At 37.3% G+C, this 23,845-nt stretch overlaps 1 protein-coding gene across 6 annotated transcripts in view; it reads left to right on the forward strand.

Moving 5' to 3' along the window:
* SEMA5A (semaphorin 5A) overlaps positions 1-22,810 on the forward strand; it is a 326,582-nt gene extending 303,772 nt beyond the window's left edge. For 5 of the 6 annotated variants that reach the window (XM_067291026.1, XM_067291022.1, XM_067291023.1 and 2 more), the window contains 5 exons: positions 4,931-5,101; positions 9,851-10,006; positions 13,938-13,985; positions 16,188-16,399; positions 17,762-22,810. In XM_067291026.1, the coding sequence (XP_067147127.1) occupies positions 4,931-5,101; positions 9,851-10,006; positions 13,938-13,985; positions 16,188-16,399; positions 17,762-17,881 (707 nt within the window). In that variant the 3' untranslated portion in view covers positions 17,882-22,810. The remainder of the gene's footprint in view (positions 1-4,930; positions 5,102-9,850; positions 10,007-13,937; positions 13,986-16,187; positions 16,400-17,761) is intronic. The other variant, XM_067291025.1, reaches the window with a different exon arrangement.
* Positions 22,811-23,845: the final 1,035 nt, after the last annotated feature.

The raw sequence follows: 23,845 nt of genomic DNA on the forward strand, positions 1-23,845 counted from the left end.
GTTTGTTTATGACATTTTGGCTGAGAAAAACTCAGTAAGTTAGCTGCAGGCATTCAAATATTGGCAAAAGTGTTAACGATAAAGAGAGTTTCAGATATCACAAAACTCCCTGAAAGACTAAGTTATTTATGCAACTCCTGAAGCCAGTTATCGCTTGCTGATTTTTTTATTTATTACTGTTACTATTTTTTCTTCCATTTTTTTTTCCTTGCAGTCATACTTGGCCATGAGGAAACAGGAGTATATTTAAAGAAATGGGCAAAACTTATCCTGCAGTAACTTCCTAAATCAGGGGGAAAATTTACTCCAGTGGCAAAAAAACTTGTCTCTGAGGCTCTTGAAGTCCATCACTCCCCATGCATTGATCTCTCTAGGCTTTGTGTAGAGCCAGTGAAGACAGAGCTGAACTGCCCTTTGGAGGTGGCTGTTGCTCTCTTTTGATGCCAGCTAACTTAGGTGCCTCTGTTACCAACTTAACCCTAGTTTCATCCTTAGATGTTCTTGTTCTAATTTCATTAGAAACATTAGTTTGCCTTCTGTGTTTCTGCACTGCACTGAATTGACTTTACATCCAGTATTACTTTTATGAATAAAAGTTAACTGTAGCATCACAGAAACAAAACTTTCAAACTTGGATGTAAAAATTGCTCTTTCCCACAGTGAAAAATATGCAGTGATATCCCACAGGAACAAGAAAGAGCAGTAGGCTAAGTGATGTGGAATGGGATGATCTCAGGGTGTCTAGAAGGCAGCTGCACTGTGTTAGGTCCATAGGCTGCCCATCATCCAATTGCCCCTAGATTTTACTCTTTCTCATCTGCTGAGAATGTAAAGGACTGCTGCCTCTCTATTTGCATTCATTCTTGCAAATAGAAAAGACTCTGAACTCTCTCATTATTATTTATTCTCTTTTGCTACATTTTCAAAAAGATGAACATGAAAAGTTATAAACCTAAAGGTACACACCAAGAAAAAAAAAAGAATTTTTAATTGGATGTTCACATTTGAAATGAGACAGGACAGTATATGAAAAATCCTTCAGTCTTATGTCTTATCTGTGCTTTCATGAAAGCAAGGGAGATCAGTATGTTCGCCCATGTCTTCTTCTACCTGTGTAGCAGGGTATCCAGTTAACTTAAAAGTCTCTTGGAAATTCTCCAGTAGTGTGGATGTTTTATCTTGTCCCCAGGAGATCTTGTTCCTATATGCTGTTTCTCCCAAAACATTCTCCTCCCCGTGATTTTTCTTTTTTCCTTCATGTGGCTAAGTATTTATTAACCAGGATAACAGCCAGCAGGCAAAAATTGGCTTGCTTAGGAAGACACTATAAAGGAAAAAGCATTGTTTGAGAGCAGCCTGCTTGCTGAAGAGGCCTTCTTCCAAAAGGGACCCACCTCAGTAACTGCCAGGAAACTTAAAGACTATATCTTTCATTGTGGAACTGCTTTAGCTACTTTCTTTTGTTCAACAGCTTGACAAAACTATTATCTAAAAAACTGTAGTGACTGCAGCTTTCCTTGCTGCTCTTTATTTTTCTTCCTATAAGAAGCAGAAATAACATTAAGGAGTCCATGACAAAAGGAGAAAAAAAAAACGAAACAGATGGTACTGTGTTGCTAAGCAACTTTAAAGAAAGATGAAAGACACCACAGAGTTCTATTTAGGTCTTATAAAACTCAGGCAGTAAATACCCACTCCTGTGATCATCTTTAACCATGATGATGCTTTATCATCCTCTGTTGCTGGGAAGGAAAAGTTCTAGGGACAAATAAGAGGTAGTTATGTTAGTCTTTGAGGGGCCTAGAGATTTAGGATGGCAGTCTATCACTAAATAGTTGTTAAAAAAAACAGTTATCATTGTACCATCTAGCTCAACTATGATTAAGTCTAACATTCTTTATTACATTCTATCTGTCCTTTCCCATCTTCCTCACTGACCCACTTCTCCCTTTACATCCAAAGGCTTATAGTGTAGCCATGACACCTGTAGTTGTGGGATGTTACGTGACACCAAGAATTTTAGGCCTCTATGTTCTTGGTTACCTGTAGATAGAAGGTAGATAGATGTCCATATGAAATGCATGCACATTTTTAATCCTTACCATTAAAAACAAGTCCCTTGATAATAAGCAGAAAGTGCTGGAGGTCACTGTCTCCATTACAATGAACAGGACACATTGTCTTCTATCTAGGCAGTCTTAGGCTGCCATTCCAGTTCCTGAAGATGTATATACACCATGGCAGAAATGCTTCTGATTATTCATTTGAGCTGGTAGAGTGTCTTTAAAAAAAAAGAAAGAAAGAAAAAAAACCAACAGGAGTATTTGGGAGGGTAAAGATCTGATATCTCATGAAATGAATAGCTAGATAACAGTTTCGGCTTTTATGTGACATCATTACAAAAAAAGAAAAAGGAGGCAGATTCTGGATAAAAGATACTATGTCTTGAAGATGTTATAAAATTACACAGTATATTTTACCTGCGCTGAAGACAAATAACCTCTGACTTTCTTAGGTATACTAATAATAGGTAATACTACATTAATAGAGTCTTCTCAGGCAAACAGTCATGATATTTGTTTCCAGTGGCTATATGAATAAGGGAGCAAGTCAGACACTGTACTGAGATGCAGTATTATTTATCATGGGTGGTGTAAAACTCATATATCTGTATAGCTAGATGATTTGGCTGGGTTTTAAATGAATATATCCTATAAAAATGTAGCAATAATTTAATTCTTCAATAATGGAAATAATTTATTTAAAATGAAATCCTTTGAATATAGCACTAAGTTCCCCAAATCCTGTCTGTCCAATCAGGCTTTTCAGAAGCCAGATATATTAGTTATTACAGTTATTACAATTAATGTTCTTGGCAAGGAAATGCCAACTCTATGGGCTCTTGATTTATAGGATAATATTGTAAAAGCTATAGAAAATAAAATGTCGTATATTCGACAACTTCACTTTCAGGATTAGTTAACTAATAGCCTTAGGTATGCAGTAATGAGTTACCTGTTTGATTTGCACAGGAGGCTATGAGGATGTGCTGTATCTGAAATTACATGCGTAAATGCACATATAGATTTTAATATCAAAATAATCACCTTCTCCTAGCTCATTTTCTAGCAATTACAATCTTTGCATAGAGATTATTCTACTTGACTCACCAGGTACATTTGTGATATACAATGCTACCAAAACAAAATGAGTATTTGTTAACATTTTAAAATGCCTCTGTCTGAGAGAATTTTAGTGCAAATACTGCATGGACACTTTCTTTGTAAGCTATCTTTTTTTTTTTTTCCCCAGATTTGGAACCTCCTTTTTGTTTGTAAGAGATAATTATGGAATAGCTTTTAAAAAAAATGGTGGAAACTTTTAATCCCTGAAATGCTGTTTGGTTAATAGAACAGAAAGGATAAAAAAGAGTCATTAAGGAATGCTGTATGAATGTTTCAGAGATTTCAATGGCAATCAGTTGTTTCAATGGATCATGAAGTAAAGTCTCACAAGGAATGTCTTAAATGAGTGTACTGTAAAAATTGTGTACAGTGAATGTGTATTTCCTTCCTATTTTTAAAAGTAGACAATGAGGAGTTTCTGTTTTGCATTGTAAAATGCCCAATGCTGATGTGACTTATAGGAGAAAAAAGCCAAGAATTGTTACCAATCTGGGGCTCTGTATTAAAAAAAAAAAAAAAACTTGACTAACAAATTGCCTTTATATTTCTTTGGGTCTAATCTGACAGTGTCAGTTTAATTACACACTCTATCATTTTTAATAAATTGTAGACATGGCAAATCACTTTTTTATTTAAATATTAAGAGAGCAAGTGATACCACTTCAAATAGAGATTTGAAAAGAATTTTTTCTTCTGTAGGATTTGAATGTTTTGAAAGTCTTTTTTTTTAAATGAAAGAAAATGAAAATACTGAGAGTCTTTGCAGGGGGAATTCTGTATCTGGGAGAAGTAAATCTGACTTTGTCGTGTGGCTACACATAGGAAGCCTTTGGCAGATGGGCTGCAATGTGGCCTTAAATACCAGAAATACATCCTGCAGCAGTAGTTCTAAGAACAGAGAGAGGCTGAAAAGGAGCCAGTCAGGTGCAGGAAATGAGGCAAACTGTCATTAGAAGCCTGTCTGTTGGCCAAGTATCAAAAGATGTTTGACAAATAGGACTCCTGTAAAATCCAGCCTAAGTTTCAGAGGAACTTTGTGAAAACTCATACCACAACTGCAAAACAGTGTGGCTTACCTGAAGCAGTAAATACTAGTGAAAAAGAATCTTGGAATTTCTTCAAGAAGCTGTGTTTGAAGCTTAAAATGGCAGCTCCTTTTGGTCATTTTTTTATTGCTTATTTTGAACGGGCATCATTCTGCTATAACTAGAGGTGAGCTAAGATTATAACATTGTATTGGCCCATCAAAACCTACAACTTTTATGGATCAATTGAAATGGATTGTAGAGCCAAAGCAATCCCATCTGGGCTTAGGAAATAAAATCAGGTTTCCTCAGTTTTTCTTTATATATTATTGGATTAAATTTTATTTTACGACCAGAAATTTACTTTGAGCTTTATACACTTCTGCTAAATAAGCTTTGGTATTTTATCTCCTCATGAAGGAGAAAAAAAAAAAGGAAAAGATTTTTGGACATTAAAACTATTATGCTATCCCTCGGAAGGTATATTATATGGATGAGTAACATGGTTAGACTTCCCAGTATACCAATGGCTTTATAAAGATGTAAATTTACTTGTGTGGAGTGATTCAATTCATGGGCCTCTGTTAGGTGGGATCTAAAAATGCTCCATAATTTCTGTAGGCTATGAGTTATATCCACAGAATATGGGAAAGGCAGACTGGATTATGTCATCTTTCTACACATCAGCCTCCAGCAATATGATATTTTGTATCTTTCCAGTTGACGGAGGCTGGTCTTGCTGGTCATCTTGGTCAAAGTGCTCGGCAACTTGTGGAGGAGGGCATTACACGAGAACCCGCTCTTGCACAAACCCCGCTCCAGCATATGGAGGAGATATTTGCCTTGGACTCCATACTGAAGAAGCACTGTGCAACACACAACCATGTCCAGGTATGACAAATCAACCAGTACAGCTTTGTTCTTTGTGTACCACAGAATGAGGTGTTTACAGTTATGCAACTTTTTTTTTCCCCTTGGTCTATTGTTTAGGAGCAATTTCTCCCCTTTATTAAATGCACACTGAGTTCTTATATGCTACACTCACAGGGAATTCATTAAGAGCAGAATATAGCCTGCCAGACACCACCTCATCCCCAACCCTCCCTTAAAAATTGCACAAGAATTAAAATTTGAGTAACCAGGTTCCAGGTCTCTCTAAACTAAAATGATTTAATACTTGAAGTGGTGCATCCAAAGGTCTGGGAGACTTTTAATGACAGTATCACAAAGGAGTAATTTTGTTATAATACTAAACATCCACAGCAAGCAAATTGCTGAGGTTGCTTATTCAAAAGTATGAGTATCACACTTTCAAGTGTATATTGTCTTATAACAACCTTTGTTTAAGCCCTGTTTTCATATAAAACAAAGAGCAAACTGAAAAGGTCTTTGCAAAATACGCTATTCAACTTCAGGTGTTAAGGAGCAGAGAATTCATCTTTTAAATGGCTGTAAAGTTCTTAGCAAATGTCTCAGCTCTTGTACTAGTTATATAATATTATGGATCATGACTTTGTCTGTAACTTTGACTCTGCCTTTTGACCAATATTAAAGGAGCCTAACGTTTTTTGTGAAATTAAAGTCAGAAGTAGACAGTAAAAACACACAAACTAGGTAAAATCATGAGTGAAAAAACACTGGGAAAGTGTTTTTATTTATTGCTGATCAATGGGTTATAGGGAACAGTAAAAAGAAATGCCTGCAAGCAGCTCTGTTATCACATTATGTTGCTTGCTTCACAGAGGGTTGCTAAACTTCATGGCAGAAGTTTTCTGCTCATATGATGAGATCATGCACAGGAAAGCACAAGCTCCATTAGTGTGAATTTATGGATCCTATTACCTGTGCAGAACTACAGTTTTACTTAATTTCCTTTTCTAGGCACTGCATGTCTTGCAGCAGAATAAAAGTACCTACTTTGTCAAAATTAAAACAGGTGTAACACTCTGAATTGGGTTTAAAAAAGGAAAATAAAAATCATCTGATGGTTTGGGCTTTTTTTTTTTCAAAACAAATGGTGTATATTTGTGTGGAAGTTATATAGCTGTCTTGGGATCCTTAAGGTGTATTTAAAGGTCAAAACTGGAATGTTCATTGTGCTAGTATTATAGCTATTTCTCTTGCTGTGCATTTATTTTCTATCAGTATTTTTCTAGAAATGACAGTCTGCAAAAATTTGTAATTCTTCAGCTTATTTTGACCTGGTTGTTAACCAAGTTTTGGAGCAGATGGGGAGGTTGGTTTCATTTTGTTTCAAGAAGGTGAACACTTTTGTGAAGCATTACAGTTTCAGAGTGAAACACATTTCTTACATATCTGTGGTGTTTTATTTATATTTCAGTCTGACTGAAAATTTGCCATATGTTTTTGAAACAACACACCTTACAACTAGCTGTCGGAATGAAGCCCTTGCTTCATGTGCAGAAGCTGCTTCACTGCTTTTATTTCACATCGGTAGGGGACAAAAATGACCCCAGTGCTACACATTGTCAAGTCTGGACAGATTCTTGCATCCTCGCAGTGTCATTTTACTGTGGTGAGGATCATGTGCCAGTGGTTACTGCTACTGCACATCTGGAAATACCATTGGTGACATTTGCTGTTTGAATGAGATGTTCAATATAAGAAAGGAATATCAGTGATACCTTGGATCTGGAAACTACCAAATAACACGGAAATGCATATGCAAAAATAGAAATTATTTGTAAGGTTTATTAAGTTATGGAAAGAGAAGACGTTTCTTGGCATTTGATAGTACTTTTTTGGCAAAAACAAAATTAGAAAAAGGGGGAAATTTGCAGAATCCTTATACCAAGGACTTTTTGAAGACATAGAGGGCTAATGGTAAATCCAGCTGAAAGTATACAAGTATGCACTTAAAAGTAGTTACTGACCTATGTCTTCACAATACATCATTTTTTCTCATCCTTCATTTTAAAAGCTGTTTCACTGTTTGTTTGTTTGTTTGTTTGTTTGTTTGTTTTAATCTGAAGAAAGCCCCATTACTATGAATGGAATTGCTGCACTATTGATTGGTAGTGGTTTATAGACTGCTTATCGTTACGTATAATCTGTTGCAACAGTGTCTGTAATGCACTGAATAAAGCAATATTTTATTTTCTAAAATAATTACTGCTGGGGGAAATATATTCTGTCCTTGAACTGCTAACTCACACATGCAAATAAAGTGTAAAGCAGTTGAACATTTAGAAATTTTGCTGTAGTTCTGCATGAAAGAAATTTATGATCTTATAAACTAGTGGCCTGATCTTTCTGAGGTGCCTTCTTCAACCAAAGGAACTGCTTGACTTACTGGCTTCAAAGGCTAGCCAAAATGCTGAAAGCAGAAGACATCTGAGTAAACCTTGCAATGTTAAAGATGAAAGGTAGTCCCAGGTTAAACACCTTTCCCGTCCTCCCTCTCTTTTCTGTCCTCATGACTTTTGTAGAGAACTCGGGGGCAAGTTGAGAGGAGCCTTGACAAGGTGAAAAGCAGAAAGTGGTGTGAGGGATCTGCTTGAGGTGCAAGAGAGCCTTGGATACTTCAAAAATAAAGAAATCAAAGGGATGAGACAGGATAACTGAGTCTATTTAAGTGCATACAAAAGGCATGGGGTTATCCTCTCCATAATGGCACAGGTAGTGATTCCACAAAAGGCAGGTCTGCCAGTTTGAAATGACACACCCAGAATCTTAGGTGTCCTATCTCTGTGTGACTCTCTGACCTCCACCATAGTAGGGATGTTCACCCATCTTCCACCTGTGGTGATGTCACCTCTATCTTCTTCTGTGATTTTTATATGCTAGATGATGCTGATCAGCATGATGCCAGACCCACTGACTACCTGTACTGTGCACATGGTATTCCAGCATGGGAGGGAGGCGCACTGTGTTGCACCTGGGGAAAGGTCCAAATGCACATAGTGTCTTTTACAGGACCCCATGCTTAAAATGTCTTGACAGAAAGCAAGTGCATTTAGGATGCTCACAAGCATTTTAGCAGCTGCTGTGTACACCATAAATAGGCCTGGAGTGGGCAAGAGTACTGGCTCCTGCTTAAGCATGTTCTCTGCCACAGATGAAAGTTTGCACCAAGATTTGTCCTATGGCAGTGTTTCTTTAAACTTGAATGGCATGATCAACTGTACAAGTGATGGCATACACCTGAACCACAGACTGAAAGAGACTGGTAGGACTGATTGATACTGTCTCTACACAGCACTCTCCTACTGTCTTGAAATGGTCCTTGGACCACTGCTTGAGACTTTCTGTGCTAAAGTTGTTTCAGTCTCCTCCATCCATTTCTTTTTACCATATTATTTAGTAAGTCAATGTCTAACACTGTCATGGAAAGCATCTATTGCTTGACATTTTTCAAAACTGCAGTCTGGAATATTCCTATTGTAATCCATTAGATTTAGATGACTGAGAGCTTTAACCTTTTCCTGTAAGGTCAAGGGGAAATTAATGTGTAAATACAAACCATATATGCTAGATATATGCGATGTATTGAAAGGCCCAAGCAGTACAAGACTCTCCTGGTATGCCACCCAATTCACAAAAAGTGCACAAAAGTTTTGTGAACTTTCAAATTATTCACAGTGTTCTTTAATGTAACTTGAAACAAAATCAGGCCAATATATATAACTTTTTTATTTGAGGCCAAATGAAATTTGTGAATTTGTTGTGGTTGTGATGTAAAATCAGTTAAAATTCAGAAGTAGAAGCAAACTCAGTTTGGTATATTAGGACGACTTAATTCAAACCAAATCGATAAAACATATCTCAGTGGGAAAGACAAGGGAAAAAAATTAGTTTTACTGAGCCTTGTCTTCTACTATACATGCCAGGCTCACAAGACTTCTATGAAGGCAAGGCTTGCTCTTGAATTGTAAGAAAGCTGACCTCAGTAAGCTCACAGCATCTCATGTGAATCAGAACAAATTCACTTAAGTGTTCTGAGATCACACAGAGATTGTCTGGTATGAAATAAAAATGTCTTAATCAAAACTACATAGGCAGAGGAAGAAATCTAAAGAAATAGTAGAAGTTGTTAATGAACGAAATGTGGGAGAAGGAAAAGAATAAGATACCATCTGAGATATATTCTCCTCTATCTACAACAAAGAAGCAGACCAGAATGAAAAGAAAGAAAAATGTGTCTGCAAGATGCTGCTTTTTTGTAGTTAAACAAACATCCTCTCTTAGACTGGGAATACACATTTCTGTAGCTCGTATTGCTACTTGTCAGGAATATAAATAAAAGCGACTGTCATTGCCACCCTAACGGCCTGTGGTGAAATTAAGTCCAAGGCAATCACTCGTTCAGTCACACTCTTGGTGCCACAGCCAAATCCCTTAGGCTACTCACTTTCACTCACAAACACAGTGGCAGAAGCTAAAGCTGAATATACTTCTGTGACAAATTTACCATGACACTCTACATTTTTGAGACTTCTGCCAGCTTGTAAAACTGGCTTTTCTTTATCACAATCAGCAGAACTGTCCTTTGTTAGTTTGTAGAAGCTAGGGACTAGGCCCTCTGTCATAATTTAGAAAGATATAACGTTTCTCTCTCCCTCTGGGAACTCAAAACATTTAAATCCACTGTGTGTGTCTCTCCCTTTCTACCTGTTGCAGACAGCTGGTCAGATTGGTCTGAGTGGTCCGAGTGTGACTCATCTGGAGCTCAGTTCCGGGTTCGGCAATGCATCATTTTATTTCCTGTGGGCAGCCAGTGTTCTGGGAATACCACGGAGACCCGAGCCTGTGCTTTTGGCTCTAACTTTGTACCAGGTGAGAGCAAGGTTCTCCATTAACAATAAGTGAAATCTCACAAAATTTCAGGGATGGAGCCTAATACTTTCTCATACTGTACTGTGCAGAAAGTTAAGAATTTAAATAGAATTTGCCTTTTCTCAACCTTTTTGCTGGTCTACTCTTTAGAGCGTATGTTGCTGGATCCAGTCTCTTCATGAAAATCTGTCTAATTCCACTGAATGCTGTGAAATTGTCCTACTTGTCACCACTTGGGACTTTCATTATTCAGTATAACAGCATTCTGCAGATCCCTTTCATTCTACTTAATAAAAGGGTGCAGGGCTGACAACAGACAGCTAGAACTCATTTGCTTATTTTTTATTTTTTATTTTTTGAGAGAGATTCTGGGGTTATTACAGAAACATTCCTCTACTTTTTGTGACCTGTGTATGCAAAAATGGGTGCTGTGGTAGTTATGGAAATCATTTCATGGAGTCCCTTAGATTAATAGCTGCTTAGAAAGCTAAATACTGTTAGCTGTGCCTCAGGTTCATATCTCCCACATGACCACTAACTGCCTGATGGACAATCATTTCATGCATTACTCCACAGCATTTGTTGAAACTCATGCCTGTGCTCTTTTTTGAATCACAGCAGTCATTGAAATCCACACAACAGTATGGGTGGACAAATTGCATTGCTGTTAACAATCATCTTTCCATCTGAGTACTTAAAAAAAGACAGCAGTCTATTCACAGACAGAAGAATTGGCATTTTCATGCATCATTTGAAATAAATTATGTTTACTCAGTGCAGCAATCTTTTTCTCTATGACAATGCTGTACAATACAGTGCAATATTACGAAGAAATCAACAAATATAAACAATGCTTTTATGGATGGTACATAGACAATAGGAATAAGTGCTTTATCTCACAAATACTATTTTTTTGCTCCAAAACCACTGCGAAAGAATTCAGTGTGAAAGCAAAAACTCCCACATTGTGTTTTCTCCTTTTGCTCAGGGTTTCCAAGCAACTTGGTTAATATTCACATGCTGCAAATGCTCCACTTAATCCAATATAAACTCTACATCTTGTTCTGGAAAGTGTGCATTTTCAGAATCTAAAGTGAGGAATGTTAGATGAATAAGCAGCAGCCACCTCTTCTCTGGGCCTTCTGATTTGTTTGCCATTCCCCTTCAAACTACCCTTGCCACAAAATGTACAGGCATGTGCTTTACAACTCACCTTGGGCAAACTAGCTTTCTTCTTGGGATCTTTCAGCTCACTTTCACTCCTTTATTAAATAAAGGTCCTCAGATTCAGAGTTCTTTCCCTCCCAACTTCTCTTTCTTTTTTCCAATTCACCTCACTCCTTTTTTCAGCTAGTGTGCCAGCATGTCCACCCTCACGTTCTCTCCTCCTCCTCCTGCTTACTTTCACTCTGTTCTTGCACAGAACTTACTGAATATAGAATGATTTGGCCAGAATGCAAAAGTTAATCCTTCTCATCATTGCTGCTACTTGTTTCCAAAGTTAATCCATGTCAACATTACCTTGTAGAACCTTACTGTCTTTGCATACATTCTTTTCTGCTTTTTGTTTGGACTGTGAATTAACTTTCTCCTAGCCTTTAACTAACTGTAATAGTACTTTTTTGTCAGATCTGATACTTCCTCACTTTGAAATTAGTTTGCATTGATTTAGCAGCTGAAGAAGGGTAAAACCTTGTGATTCACTTTAGCAGAAATAGTCTGTGGTATGTTAGCACTTTGTTTCACATCTGGTAATATGCTAAAGTATCCTTCAGCAGAAAATTCAAGCTGGAGAAGAGATTAATTTTTAAGCCAGAACCACTAATATAGTGTTTGCTTCTCTCCTATTTTCCCATCAGGCCTCCTTTATCACTTTTGACACCCCCAGAATCATACTACAAGGGTTTGTTTCACTGTCTGGATACAGATTCAGATTTTGAAGCTGCTTTGATAGAAAAACTTTGAGACCCTTACTTTCTATGCATTCTTACAGCAGGAGTCTGTCTCATTAATCTGTCCTTTTCCATTATCACACATTTTTAATTTTCTTAAAAGAACATCAGAATGGCCACACTGGTTCAGAGCGGAAGTCTGTCTTGCTCAGTTTTCCTCCCTCCAGCAGTAGCCATGATGTCTAGGGAAGGATAGGAACTGGGCAAGCATATATCAATCTTCCTTCCCCTCCCTACCGTCTCCTAGCCTTCAGCTGCTTTCAGTTCAGGAGAGTGTTTAAGCCTGATGTGGTTTGTCTGTTTAACACCCTGAAGTGGTTCTCTCTCTAAAAACTTGCCTAGGTTTCTTGCATCTCTTGCATCTTCTTGCATCATCTTTTAGCAGTGGAGTTTCATTTCATGAAAAACAATCTCCTCTTTTCTTTTTATCCTTTTTTCTTGGTCCTAACTTTTAATAGCTTTATTTGATAGCCCCTAGTTTTTGTACTAGAAGAAACAGCATACCGTCAATCCCTATCCACTTTCTCCTGCCACTCATGATTTTGTATCAGACTCCATTAAACTGTTACTTTTTCAGTCGAAAAGTCCAGCCTACTCTGTCTTTCCTCATATAGAAGCCATTGCATACCTGTGACCATCATTGCTGCCCTTCTCTGAACTCTTTTTAGTTCTGCTAGAGGCGTTCTTGAGATGGGAAAACCAGAACTGCACACAGTGTTCAAGGTGTGGACAGCCCATGGATTTATAAAGTGCTATTTTCCTGTTTTGTTCACTGTTGCTTTCTTGGTAATTCCTGGCATTCGGTTTGCTTTTTTGATTGCTTCTGAACATTAAGCTGATATTTTCATGGAACAATCTGTCATAACCCCAAGGTCTCACTCGTGAGAGGTAACCGTCAGTTTACAGCCCATTGTTCTATATGTATATTTTTTTCCACCCTTTGTATCACTTTACACTGATCTACATTCTGTTTCATTTGTTATTTTATTGACTAGTTTTGTAAGGTCCTTCCATAGCTCTTCACAACTTGCCCTTGTCAACACTACCTTTAATAACTTTGTGTCATCAGCAAACTTCAAACCCACATTGGTTTCCTTTACTAGCTCTTTTACGAATATGTTTAACAGTATAGGTCCCTGCAGAACTGGTAACCTTTGTCCACTGGAAGAACTGATCACATAGTACTACTGTCTGTTTCCTATCTTTTCCTTCATGTCTTAGGGCTACTTTGTTTCTTTGAAAGCCTTTGGCAAGGGACTTGGAAGCTCTTTTGAAATCCAGGTAGACTGCATCGGTTACCTCACCCATATTCATGTGATCACTGACCCTTGCAGAGAGATTCAAGAGATTTGCAAGGCAGGACTTTCCTTCACAGAAGGCATGGTCCCAAAGTAGAAGAGTGGGACACCTTGATTGTCTACATATTTTTTTGAATATTTATTCAGAACACTTCCAAAATAAGAGTTGCCAGGACACAGACTGGAATCACAATTTTTTAGTTTACAGTCAAAACCCATGAAATTGGCAGTCGTCTTTTGTGAAGATTTTTAAATTCTGTCTTTTCATATTAGTAATACATGTGACTCCTAGAAGTAATGAGTCCATTTCAACTCTGAGCAAAATAATGAAACTTACATTAATTTTACCATTCAGATGTGCAGCACTTTCTCAACATGATTTTCCTACCAAAAAAAATCCACAAAAATATGTTCATTTGCACATGATCTGTTTAATTTCAGAGATGTTTTGAGGCAAGAATGAAAAATATGTTACTGCTTTTGCTTGGGAAACTGAGGATCCTGAGAATGTCATGGGACCTTTCTGTTAATTCCACCACATAGTGAAAATCCTTTTTACGTAGTTCTGACTCAGAGTAAACACAGTAAAATAAATTTTGAAATCCTTATTCTGTTAATGAAATTAGTAGCTGTCTGTAATATTTTGCCTCCGTGGCATAACCACTTTATTTATTTTTCTAGAAATAACAGTGGCACGATCCAGCAGCATAGAAGAAAAACAATGTGGCGGTAAGCTTTTCATTTCTGTCCTATCTATGTATTAAATGCTGAATTACTGATTCCCCTTTGTTTACATTTGTTTCACCTTTTGCGCTCTCTTAGTTTTATTCCACATTCTAAATGCCACATTCTCATTATTTACACTTGCCTGGAAAAAGAGATGTAGTTACTGCAGGATTCCTCATTAAACATCCAGCTGCCATTGCCAGCCTTTGAGACAAGAGCATTTATTACTGGATGGTTTTATTTTCCTCTTTTCCCTTATCTCAGTCACCCCCTTTTCCTCAAAAAGAAATTCCTATCACAAGCTAGTTACGGGCAGGTCAAAATCTGTAAAGTTGTGGCAACTTTTGCAAGATAATGATTTCACGAGCCTCTTTGGGACTCCAGATGAATAGCAGAGAGCCAGCCTGCTAACCCATTTAATAGATCAGACTGCATCTGTGGCTCATTTTCAGTCTGGCTGCCAAAGCCAGAACTAAAAGGTAAAAAAAAAGTTCTGTTCCAGAGGATCCTGATGCTAGCAAAACAAATTCCAAAAGAGGAAACTGAAACTGTTGAAAAAAAGAAAAAACTAACAATGATAATAATTTAAAAAAACAAGAAAGATGACCATTTTTTTGTGTGTTGAGCTATCACCTTACTCTGTGTGATCATGGTAATAACTCTGGCTGGTTCTAGTGTTCTTCCATGCACAGGTAAACTGTATTTTTAATCTAGTAAGGGACAATGAAATCGTAGGGGTTATGAAGGGATATGCATGGCAATGCATTATTGTCCTGTTATCAGGATAATGTGATTTGATTTCCTAATTAGAAGTGGAACTCTGAAAACATTTTGCCAAGTTCCACAACAGTGGGAAACTTTTGTAAAAGTATAGAAGGATATTTCAGTGATATTTTACATATTAGGGCAGTTTGCCTAATCACTTAAGTCTTCTTTTATGTTTCGAAATTCCCAGCAGGCATGTAAAAGTTTTAACTTAGGCACTTGCCAAAAATGGGACCCATATGCTGAACCTTTTTCTGCATTTCAGTGACAAAGGCCTAACAGATGTTTTTCAGACTAGTCCAGTCTTTCGGTTTAAAATACTTCATTTGTGCATGCAGGCAACCACATAGGAATTTTCACTGATGTTAGTATGAAAATTCCAACTTGAGCTCCCCACTGATGCTTCTTTCTTCATCAAAAAACAGAGCTTCAGTTTGAAATAACAGTGCAAAGCAGTGCAATTTATTTCTCACTAATCATAACTGTGCTGCCTATGACCCATTATCTCTCATCTTTCAATGACATCATGGGGTGATTGCATTTTAGATTCCCTCCTACAGTTTCATGTAGCAGTGAGCTTTCTTCTTAGTTTTACTTCTTGAATAGGTGAAGAGAGTTTCCCATAATATTTTTCAGGGAAGAACAGATGGGAGAGTCCCAGGTGAACAATGCTGCAGTCTCAGTTGTTTACTTTACACTCTCTGGCTGGTGTGGTTAAGAGACTCCTGAGGAGTCTCTCTTCTCCCCATTTTCCCCTTAAATGCTACCATTTCTTCCACACTCCCCCCTTACACATACAAAAAAATCTGAAGACTGGGGAAGTGAACAAATTGGGCATACTTCAAAGATAAAGAGGCAGTGAGATGAAGCAGGGGGTGGAAAAGAAGTAGGCCATTGGGGATCTGCACCAAATAAAGACGATACTGAAAACATTTTAGGGAAAGCAGGACTTGTGATTCAAAGACTTGGAGGTTTTGTTTGTTCTGCCACAAGTCACTGTGTATAAGAAAGCACTAGAACAGCAGAGAAGGAGATGCTGTAGTTCACTGAAAATAAACCATGTATGTATGTTATATACATAATTTATATATATAACAAGTTATATCATGTGCACAAAGAAATTTAGCTGAGCTTTCAAACACTTGGAAAATGCAAATCATTTGTCTTACTTGGGTTTTTGTTAAGCACATTTCAAAAATCTCAATCTTAATACTTACAGAGATGTACGAGTATCTAAGAGTCTCATAATGATCCCTCCAAGGAAACAGAATGCATTTGCTACTGTAGGGATAAACCTTTGGAATTGGTTGAGACATTTCTGAGAAACTCATGAAATTTCCCTTATCCTCATTTAAGTCAAGTACTGCCCTACTTTTTTTTCTGAAGCTTTTGTTGTTACTTCCTTAAAAATAAGACTGTCTTCTGCTGTCCACTATGCAGAGTTCAACATGTTTCACATGATCACAGTGGGATTAAGTAGCTCTATACTTGGTTGCCTTCTTACCCTGCTTGTTTACACCTATTGCCAACGTTATCAGCAACAGTCCCATGATGCAACTGTAATCCATCCCGTATCACCAGCTCCTCTAAATACCAGCATCACCAACCATATCAACAAACTGGACAAATATGATTCTGTAGAAGCCATCAAGGTGAGAAATGGGTTGGGAGCTCTATAATGCACAACATATAGGGTCCTGTACAACAGTTATGCTGTTTCAAAAAAATTCTACTTACTAGTTTTCTGCAATGGCATTTAGACTCAGATTTTGCTAATTCTTAACAACAACAGGAGATTTCACTTGCAGTATCATAATTACAGATCCTTTCCTTTGTCAATCCTTATTACATAGGAAGTTAGTTTTTTTGTGTAATTTATGCAGCAACAACCTTTCCTGAAAGAAACAGATCACTAGTCAAGTTTTCCTTTTTTTTCTTTCACAGTTGTGTTCCCTAGCAGCTTGTTTAAGAAGTAAATAGGGCCATTAACAATCATCATAACATACATTGAAGATAATGCTTTTGGTCAAATGGTATAGTGTCAAAGGCACAGTTTGTCTTCCTGCACTAGGTCTTTATATGGGAGATTTATCTGGTGAATATACTAGGTCAGATTATCAGCTACTGTTCATACCCAGAATATTCTGTAAATAAGCAGTACGGATATATGTTAGCTGAGAGTCTGGCATGATATCTGTATTACATGACCACTGTTCCTGAAAAAATATTTTCTTTTTATGACCTTTCAGAATAGCTCAGCTTTTTAGATCCACTGAATTAAGGAAGGCTGGGCATTCTGAAAAGACTTGGCTCAGTATCTTCAGATTATGCAGTTTATTCATGCAGCTGCAAAGCTTTTCGTAAATGAGTATTTTTCATAAATCCTAACTAGAGAATCCAGTTTTTAGTTTCTGCATTTTTCCTGCTGATTAATTAAAGACATTTTAGGAAATTTTATTAGAAGTGGTAAGAAAAGCCTAGATTTTGTCATCAATGGGGGAATATGTACCTAACTTAAAGCTTTTTCAGATCCCACTAAGTGTCTATCTGGATCCATGCAAGAACAAAATATCTTTTAAAAATGTTACTCTAAATACCTAAATCACTTTTAAAAAATGGGATTTACGCTCTTAAAACATTCAGACATTTCTCCTACATATTCCTACATATATTGATGCGGTAAAGAGAAAATAGTTCTTAATGAAAAATACGAGTGAATCATTCTAGTAATGGAAGAACTGAATAGATATAATTAAAAAGTATATAGAGTCTTGTAATATTGGGGGAAAAGTGCATAGCTATACTCTGTTGAGTAGCATTGCTTTTTGTAAGAACAGTATTTATGATCAGACACATACAAATGCAAGTTTTTGCAAATGTGCAGGTATTTCTGAATGCATTTTTGACTGACTTACAATTCACAAATATTTGCCACAAGAGTTGTCTTAATGAAATAGTACTTAGTGGCTATCTTTCCTTTATCCCATTTTCTTTTTTTTTTCTTTTTTTTCCAGGCATTTAACAAAAACAACCTGATTCTGGAGGAGAGAAACAAATACTTCAATCCACATCTTACTGCAAAGACTTATTCTAATACCTATTTTACAGATTTCAATAATTATGATGAATACTAATGGGCTTGTGTGTTTTCTGGCCTTCTGTAACTCCCCAGTCCCTAAGGCCTATGCTACATGACTGCTCATGTGATTGAGACTTCAGAGATGAAGTTCAGAGACATTTCAAGCACGATCCAAGCCATCAGTGTCCCATTGCTGCCAAAACCCCCAAACACCTGTTTGTGACCTGATGTTTTCTTTGCAGGTTGGCCTTCAGTACAGGATTCAGCTATAGCCCCTAAGTGTTTCTGAATCCCTCATGAGGAATGCATCACTTCACTCAGTTTCATAAGCATTCAGTCAGATTTCTCTAACAAGGGGCTAACTAATTTCGAAGCTTTTAGAAAAAATCTGTTACCCCTGAAAACTGTTCCAGGAGTACAAATTTAATTTTATTTTGGGCATTATGTTTTAATTTCTGTGAGTTAGCAATGGAGCCCTTTGTGGAGTCTCCCTGAAACTCATACCACCAAAACCAACTCACAGAGTATTGAGAAAAATGGCAAGAAGAAATTTGGTTGTTCAGTGATGTTCTGTAGCAGCTCCACACTCTCCAAAGCTAATCTCTCTGGACTGTGAATCATTCAGGCTAGAGTTCTTTGAGCTGTTCAGCTGAGTGAAGAATAAGAGTGTGAAAAATAAGGACATATCAAGTGATACAATCTTGTAACAAAACAGAAAACCTTCAGGGTAGGTGGTTTTCAGTTGCGAGTCAAGCCAAGTGACATAAAGCCTACACCTTGTTTACTTTAATTTTTGGGATGGTGTCGGGGGGTGGAGAAGGAGGACAGATAGGAAAGGCACACTGGAATGTTTCTGCATGTTGGTAAGCCAGGGTTACTGTAGCGTGCAGATTTGGATGAGTCGTGGTGGTCCAGAGGCCTCTTCTCCTTGGTGTGTGCATATGGAGCCCACTTGTCTGATCTGCTGCAACGCTCAGTCGTGCCGTCAGTGAAAGATGCAATTGCACCGTATTTTGTATACTGTCTCAAGCTCTCTGGGGTACGTAGACATAATCATAGAACTGCTTTTCTCTTTCCAGCTTTGACTTCATATATACATTTTTGACAAAGCAAAGCAAAATCAGAAAGTGCATATGCATTTGCAAATCATTGTCTCATCTTACTGATGTGTCTGATCCAAACTAATCTGCCCTTGGGGGAACATTGTAAAGGTGTTTTAAGTGAATATCTTGTTGGACCTTATTGATGTAAATATTTAAAATACTGGTTGAGTTTTAAATTATCAGTTTTAATTCCTTTTCTAGTGGCAGGTGAGGAAACACAAAGGATCTTCACATTTTTACCATTTTTCTTTGTTCTATCAATCAGTCTTCATCCACATTCATGACTATTATTTTTGGAACTGAAATTACAGATGTACAATTAAAAAGAAAGGGCAGGTATTTGGGCCAGATTTTACAGAGTATTTATTAGTAAAGTGGCATTTGCTACTCAGAAACTTATGAAGAGAAATTAAAAATGAATATTAAGGATTAAAGAATTGGGCTTTTTGTTTTTGGAACATATTCAATACAAAGATCATTGCAACAGAATATCAGGAAGGTATGCAAGGAGAAGCAGAGTGGAAATGTTTCCACTTTATAGTCTGTGATCATTGGGTTATGCTATGATAGGCAAATAATAGAAAATTTTGTACAAATTATAATTCTAAATTATGTAAAATAAAAATGCAAAAAGTACCAAGGAACATTGATAATGTGAGATGGCATCTGAGCACCACTTTGGTGATCCAGGAATTTACATAGTAAGGGTAAACACCATATCTAACTATGGCAATGAGTAACATTTTTGAATGGGGATAGATCTGAATGTAGTACTATGCTTCCAATCTCTGTTCTACAGTAAAATGAAAAAAATGCAAAGCAGGTGGTCTCTGAAAAGCTGTGGAGTAAAGTGAACACACATTTACCATCTATGAAAGTAATTGATAGCACCTTCCCAATTTTTCCAACAGTTGTCCCTGTTATTATTAACTGTGTCAAAAGAAAGAGCTCCTACCCTCACAGCAGTTCACCTTAAAAATGTATGATAACACTGGTTCTCTATAATTTGTGATTGTTTTACTGTACATTAGATTTGTTTTTCCAGGAAGAAATTACCTGATATGTCAATTGCCCTTGGGTAAGAGGGAATTTTTTCTGCAAGGAAATTCAGTGGAATGGATAGAGAAGGAAAAAAATCTCCAAATGATAACCAGCATAGTATCTGAATCACTCTGTTCATGCCAAAAGATAAAATTCTAAGTTTAAAAAATATAAAGAAAATAAAAACTATATTGCTGTCACTGCCAAGAAAAAACAACATAGGTGTGTGTTTGTGCACGCACACACATACAGAAAGTACTGTTCCTTTCTGCCACTGTACTAAGAGCACATTAGTCTGGCTTCTGGATTTTATACTTAGACTATTAGTTATGAGTTCAATATTTTTAAAGTATTTAAACTGTGTATTTTTATTTTAATCTTTTATAATTAAAATTATCTGAAATTAGCTTTTTTTAACTCTTCAGTAGTTCTGAGGTGTGTCTATCTATACATTGATCTATTTTCCATTCCTTGCACAGGTAGGTACATATGTTAGATATATGTTATGTATGTGGTGATAATACCCTAGGTTAAGTCTGTGCAGTCATAGGTTTAAGTGCATTGAGCAGATGCCCAGTCTGCTCTCACTTCCATCTCCCAAAGGAGTGTTTCTGGCATTCCAACTTTTTGATTAACTCCAATGTGATGCCATTTAAAGACCATGCCAACTTGTCAGAGAAGTGTGTCTTTTTTTTTCTTTTTTTTTCTTTTTTTGTCATTCAGCTTCCTAAATTACACTATTCTAAATTGCAGGCAGAGGTATATTCAAACTTCTATCTAAAGCAGCTTTAGGTCTGATTTTCACATTCCTTTAGGGTAAATGTGAAAATTTTACATCACTTCAATGAGAAATCAAGCTTGTCAAGCTAGATTCTGAGACAGCAGGTTTTAAAGCCATTAGATTTTTGTGTCTTAGATAATTTTAGAGGTACCTAGGGTGTGCTAACTATTATCAGTATTTTCACCTTCTGAGTTCAGCACAGCTGCCCAGGTGGTTTGACAGAGCCTTTATTAATACATGGAGCAGTGCAAAGTGCAATTTCTATTAGGTTTCAATTTATCTTATTTAGCATTTTTCCTAAAATGGGCTACACACATTTTGGGGCAAAGTAGTTTTCTGCATGAGAACTCTTAGTTTTCTTTTGCCAAAAATGTAACAAAGTGCAAATCTTTGCATGCAACTCTTGTTTAAGCTGATAGGACTCTTGGATTTGTTCAAGAGTAAAATTTAGTTCTTACAGCATTGTTTTGTTCTCGGGAAGGGAGAATTAACTCCCTTAACCCTTAATGCCATGTGGTACTAGCAGGCATATATTTTTTGCATGGGAAAAGTGATCTGTTCTGGGTAAATAAATGTATTACCTCTGATGCCAGTATTTAATATTACTAAACCACTTCTGCACTGATTGCATTAATTTAAAAAATATGTTTCTATTTTGAACATGAACATTTTTGCCAGATGAATCAAAATTCTCAGGATACATCTGTAGCATTCCTTTCTGTGTAGCACTGCTGCATACAGGGAAGAGAAAGCAGGACTGCAAAGTCTGATCCTGTACAGTGTACCCTTTCATTGGATAACGCAAGTTAGAATTGCACTTAAGTACACTTTGGGGGCTTAACTTAGTGTCTGATACATATAGTCTGTTGCTCAGTTGCTTAGAAAATCGATTCCTGTGCTTGCAGATTTATCTTGTACTTTGATTTGAATCTGATGACCTTTGTGGTCATGTAGTTACTTTAGCTGGGAGCTTTTTGCAGCCAGTTGCACTCACCTGCTGTTGGAGCAGTGTGGTTTGACTGAAACTAGTCAAGAGATTTCTGACTAGGATTAGGGTTTTCGTAAGAGAGTGGGAGAAAGAATGGAGGTTAATTGGTTTTGCTTTCCGTGCTATTAAGCAGTACTGATTAAAATCTCGGATGGGTATAGGACAGTGTGTATTTAGTTAGCTTTATCAGAATTCCACACTAACCTCTAAGAAAATACCGTGTCAAGATACAAATCAAGAGCTACCAAAGCACTCATATTAAATGAAAAGAGTTCTCAGATCATGAGACCATATGGCTGTTCAAACCAGAAAAGAAAGTAAGAGGTCACAGGTGCAACAAAAATGTTAATGAGAACAAATGTTTCAAGATTTTTTCCTCATAAATGTAGAATATATAATGTGCACTTCTTTAAATGTGGGACCACTTTTTTAAAAATCAGCATAACATAATCACATTCCTAAAGCTAATTGTGTGCGTAATGGCTTTGCTGTATGAGATTCAATTCTGTAAACACTTCAGTCCATGTTCATCTCACTCTGCTTGAGGCATCTGGCCAAATTATGACTGTAGCTGCCATCAGCACCCTCTATGTCTGGTGGAGATGGGAGCCTTCTCTCTCGTCTAGTCTAGGAGAACATCCTTCTTAGATGGCCAGAGTTACCTCCTGGAGAAGGCTTGTGTCTCTCCACTGACAATATAGTGAGCCTAGAGAGATACACTCCTAATTTTGGCTGTCATTTAGATGCCTAAATTTAGGTTGGCAAAATCGAGGTTGGCTCTTGAGCACAAGTGTGATTTTACTCACCACATAAGTAACCACACTGAGTTCAAAGGTACAGAGGTAAGAAGTTGCTTATTTTAATGTGTTTACAGGATTAAGCCCAAAATCTATAGCTTCTGCACAAATCCATGCACAGTACAAGATGACTGCAGTAGTAACAAAATTGATTCATTTAAAATTGTTCACAAGCAAATCTGCATCTTGATATCAGGGAATAGATATGTGTTCATTGTGTGGGGTATTTGAATTCATTCTTTTCTTTGCTAAATAAATGAATGATAAAACAAGATACTGTTTGATTTCATTTAAAAGCCATTCTCCCCATTAAAGAAGGGTTCTGGGATCTGTGAATGTTTTCCCTTTCTTTCTCTCTGATCCTTCTCCACCAAAATGAATCTGTGTGTGGTTGAAATGGCCTTTAGACAGACTGTTCTGTATAACTAAATGAATGCTTTACATCGTGTTGCCATGTGACAAGATTTTGTAAGTGGGATGGTACAAAAAGGGAGATATGCTAACCTGGGAGGTTTGACAAAAATTTCAACCCCAACAGCAGCAATAGAAACGTAGAAGAGTGTCACTGATGGCTTCGCAAATTCATCAGTAAAACTTCACATAAACTTCAGCCTATTTAGGAACTGTCAAGGGCAGGCCTTGTAACCTGGAAACTCCTGAATAGTCAAGTCAACTGGTTGCTCAAGCAAAAAGCAGGCTAACTGGCATGCCTGGCTGATTTCAACAGGTCTTCTGCAAAGGTGGGAAGCAGGAGAGAAATGAACTGGAAACATTCTCAGTAGCAGGTTAACCAGAAAGGAATGAAATGTTTTCCCCAGCAGCAAGCACTGCAGCACAGGTGGTGTTCTGGCAACATCTATGTCGGCAGGTAATGTAGGGCAATAGGAGCAGATCTGTAAAGCAAAAGAGCTGGTGCTGAACACATGGATTTTGGACTGGTGCCAGTCTAGTCCCACAGACTGAATACACAATACCAGTTAGAGTGTGCCCCTTTAGTTTCATGCATGCATTCAGGAAAAAAAAAAAAAAAAGCTCCAGTTCACATGCTCTGAGATTGCTGCATGATGCAATTGAAAGCACAGAAAGAGGTGCACCAGGAACAGATAAACCTTTAGTTTCCAGTTGGCTCTTTGGATCCAGGCTGGCCACTTTTCTGCCTTCTTCTCCCTTGGCCTATTCTGTTTGGGGAAAACTGATTACAGTGCTACCCAGCTGAGGACTTATCTTCATGAGAAGTTAATTCAAAGGTACAAAACCAGTACAAAAGTCTGTGAAAATTTGTAGTGCAAAACTGATAAGGAGGAATGAC

The sequence above is a fragment of the Apteryx mantelli genome, chromosome 2 (assembly GCF_036417845.1).
Source record: "Apteryx mantelli isolate bAptMan1 chromosome 2, bAptMan1.hap1, whole genome shotgun sequence".
NCBI classification, from domain to species: domain Eukaryota; kingdom Metazoa; phylum Chordata; class Aves; order Apterygiformes; family Apterygidae; genus Apteryx; species Apteryx mantelli.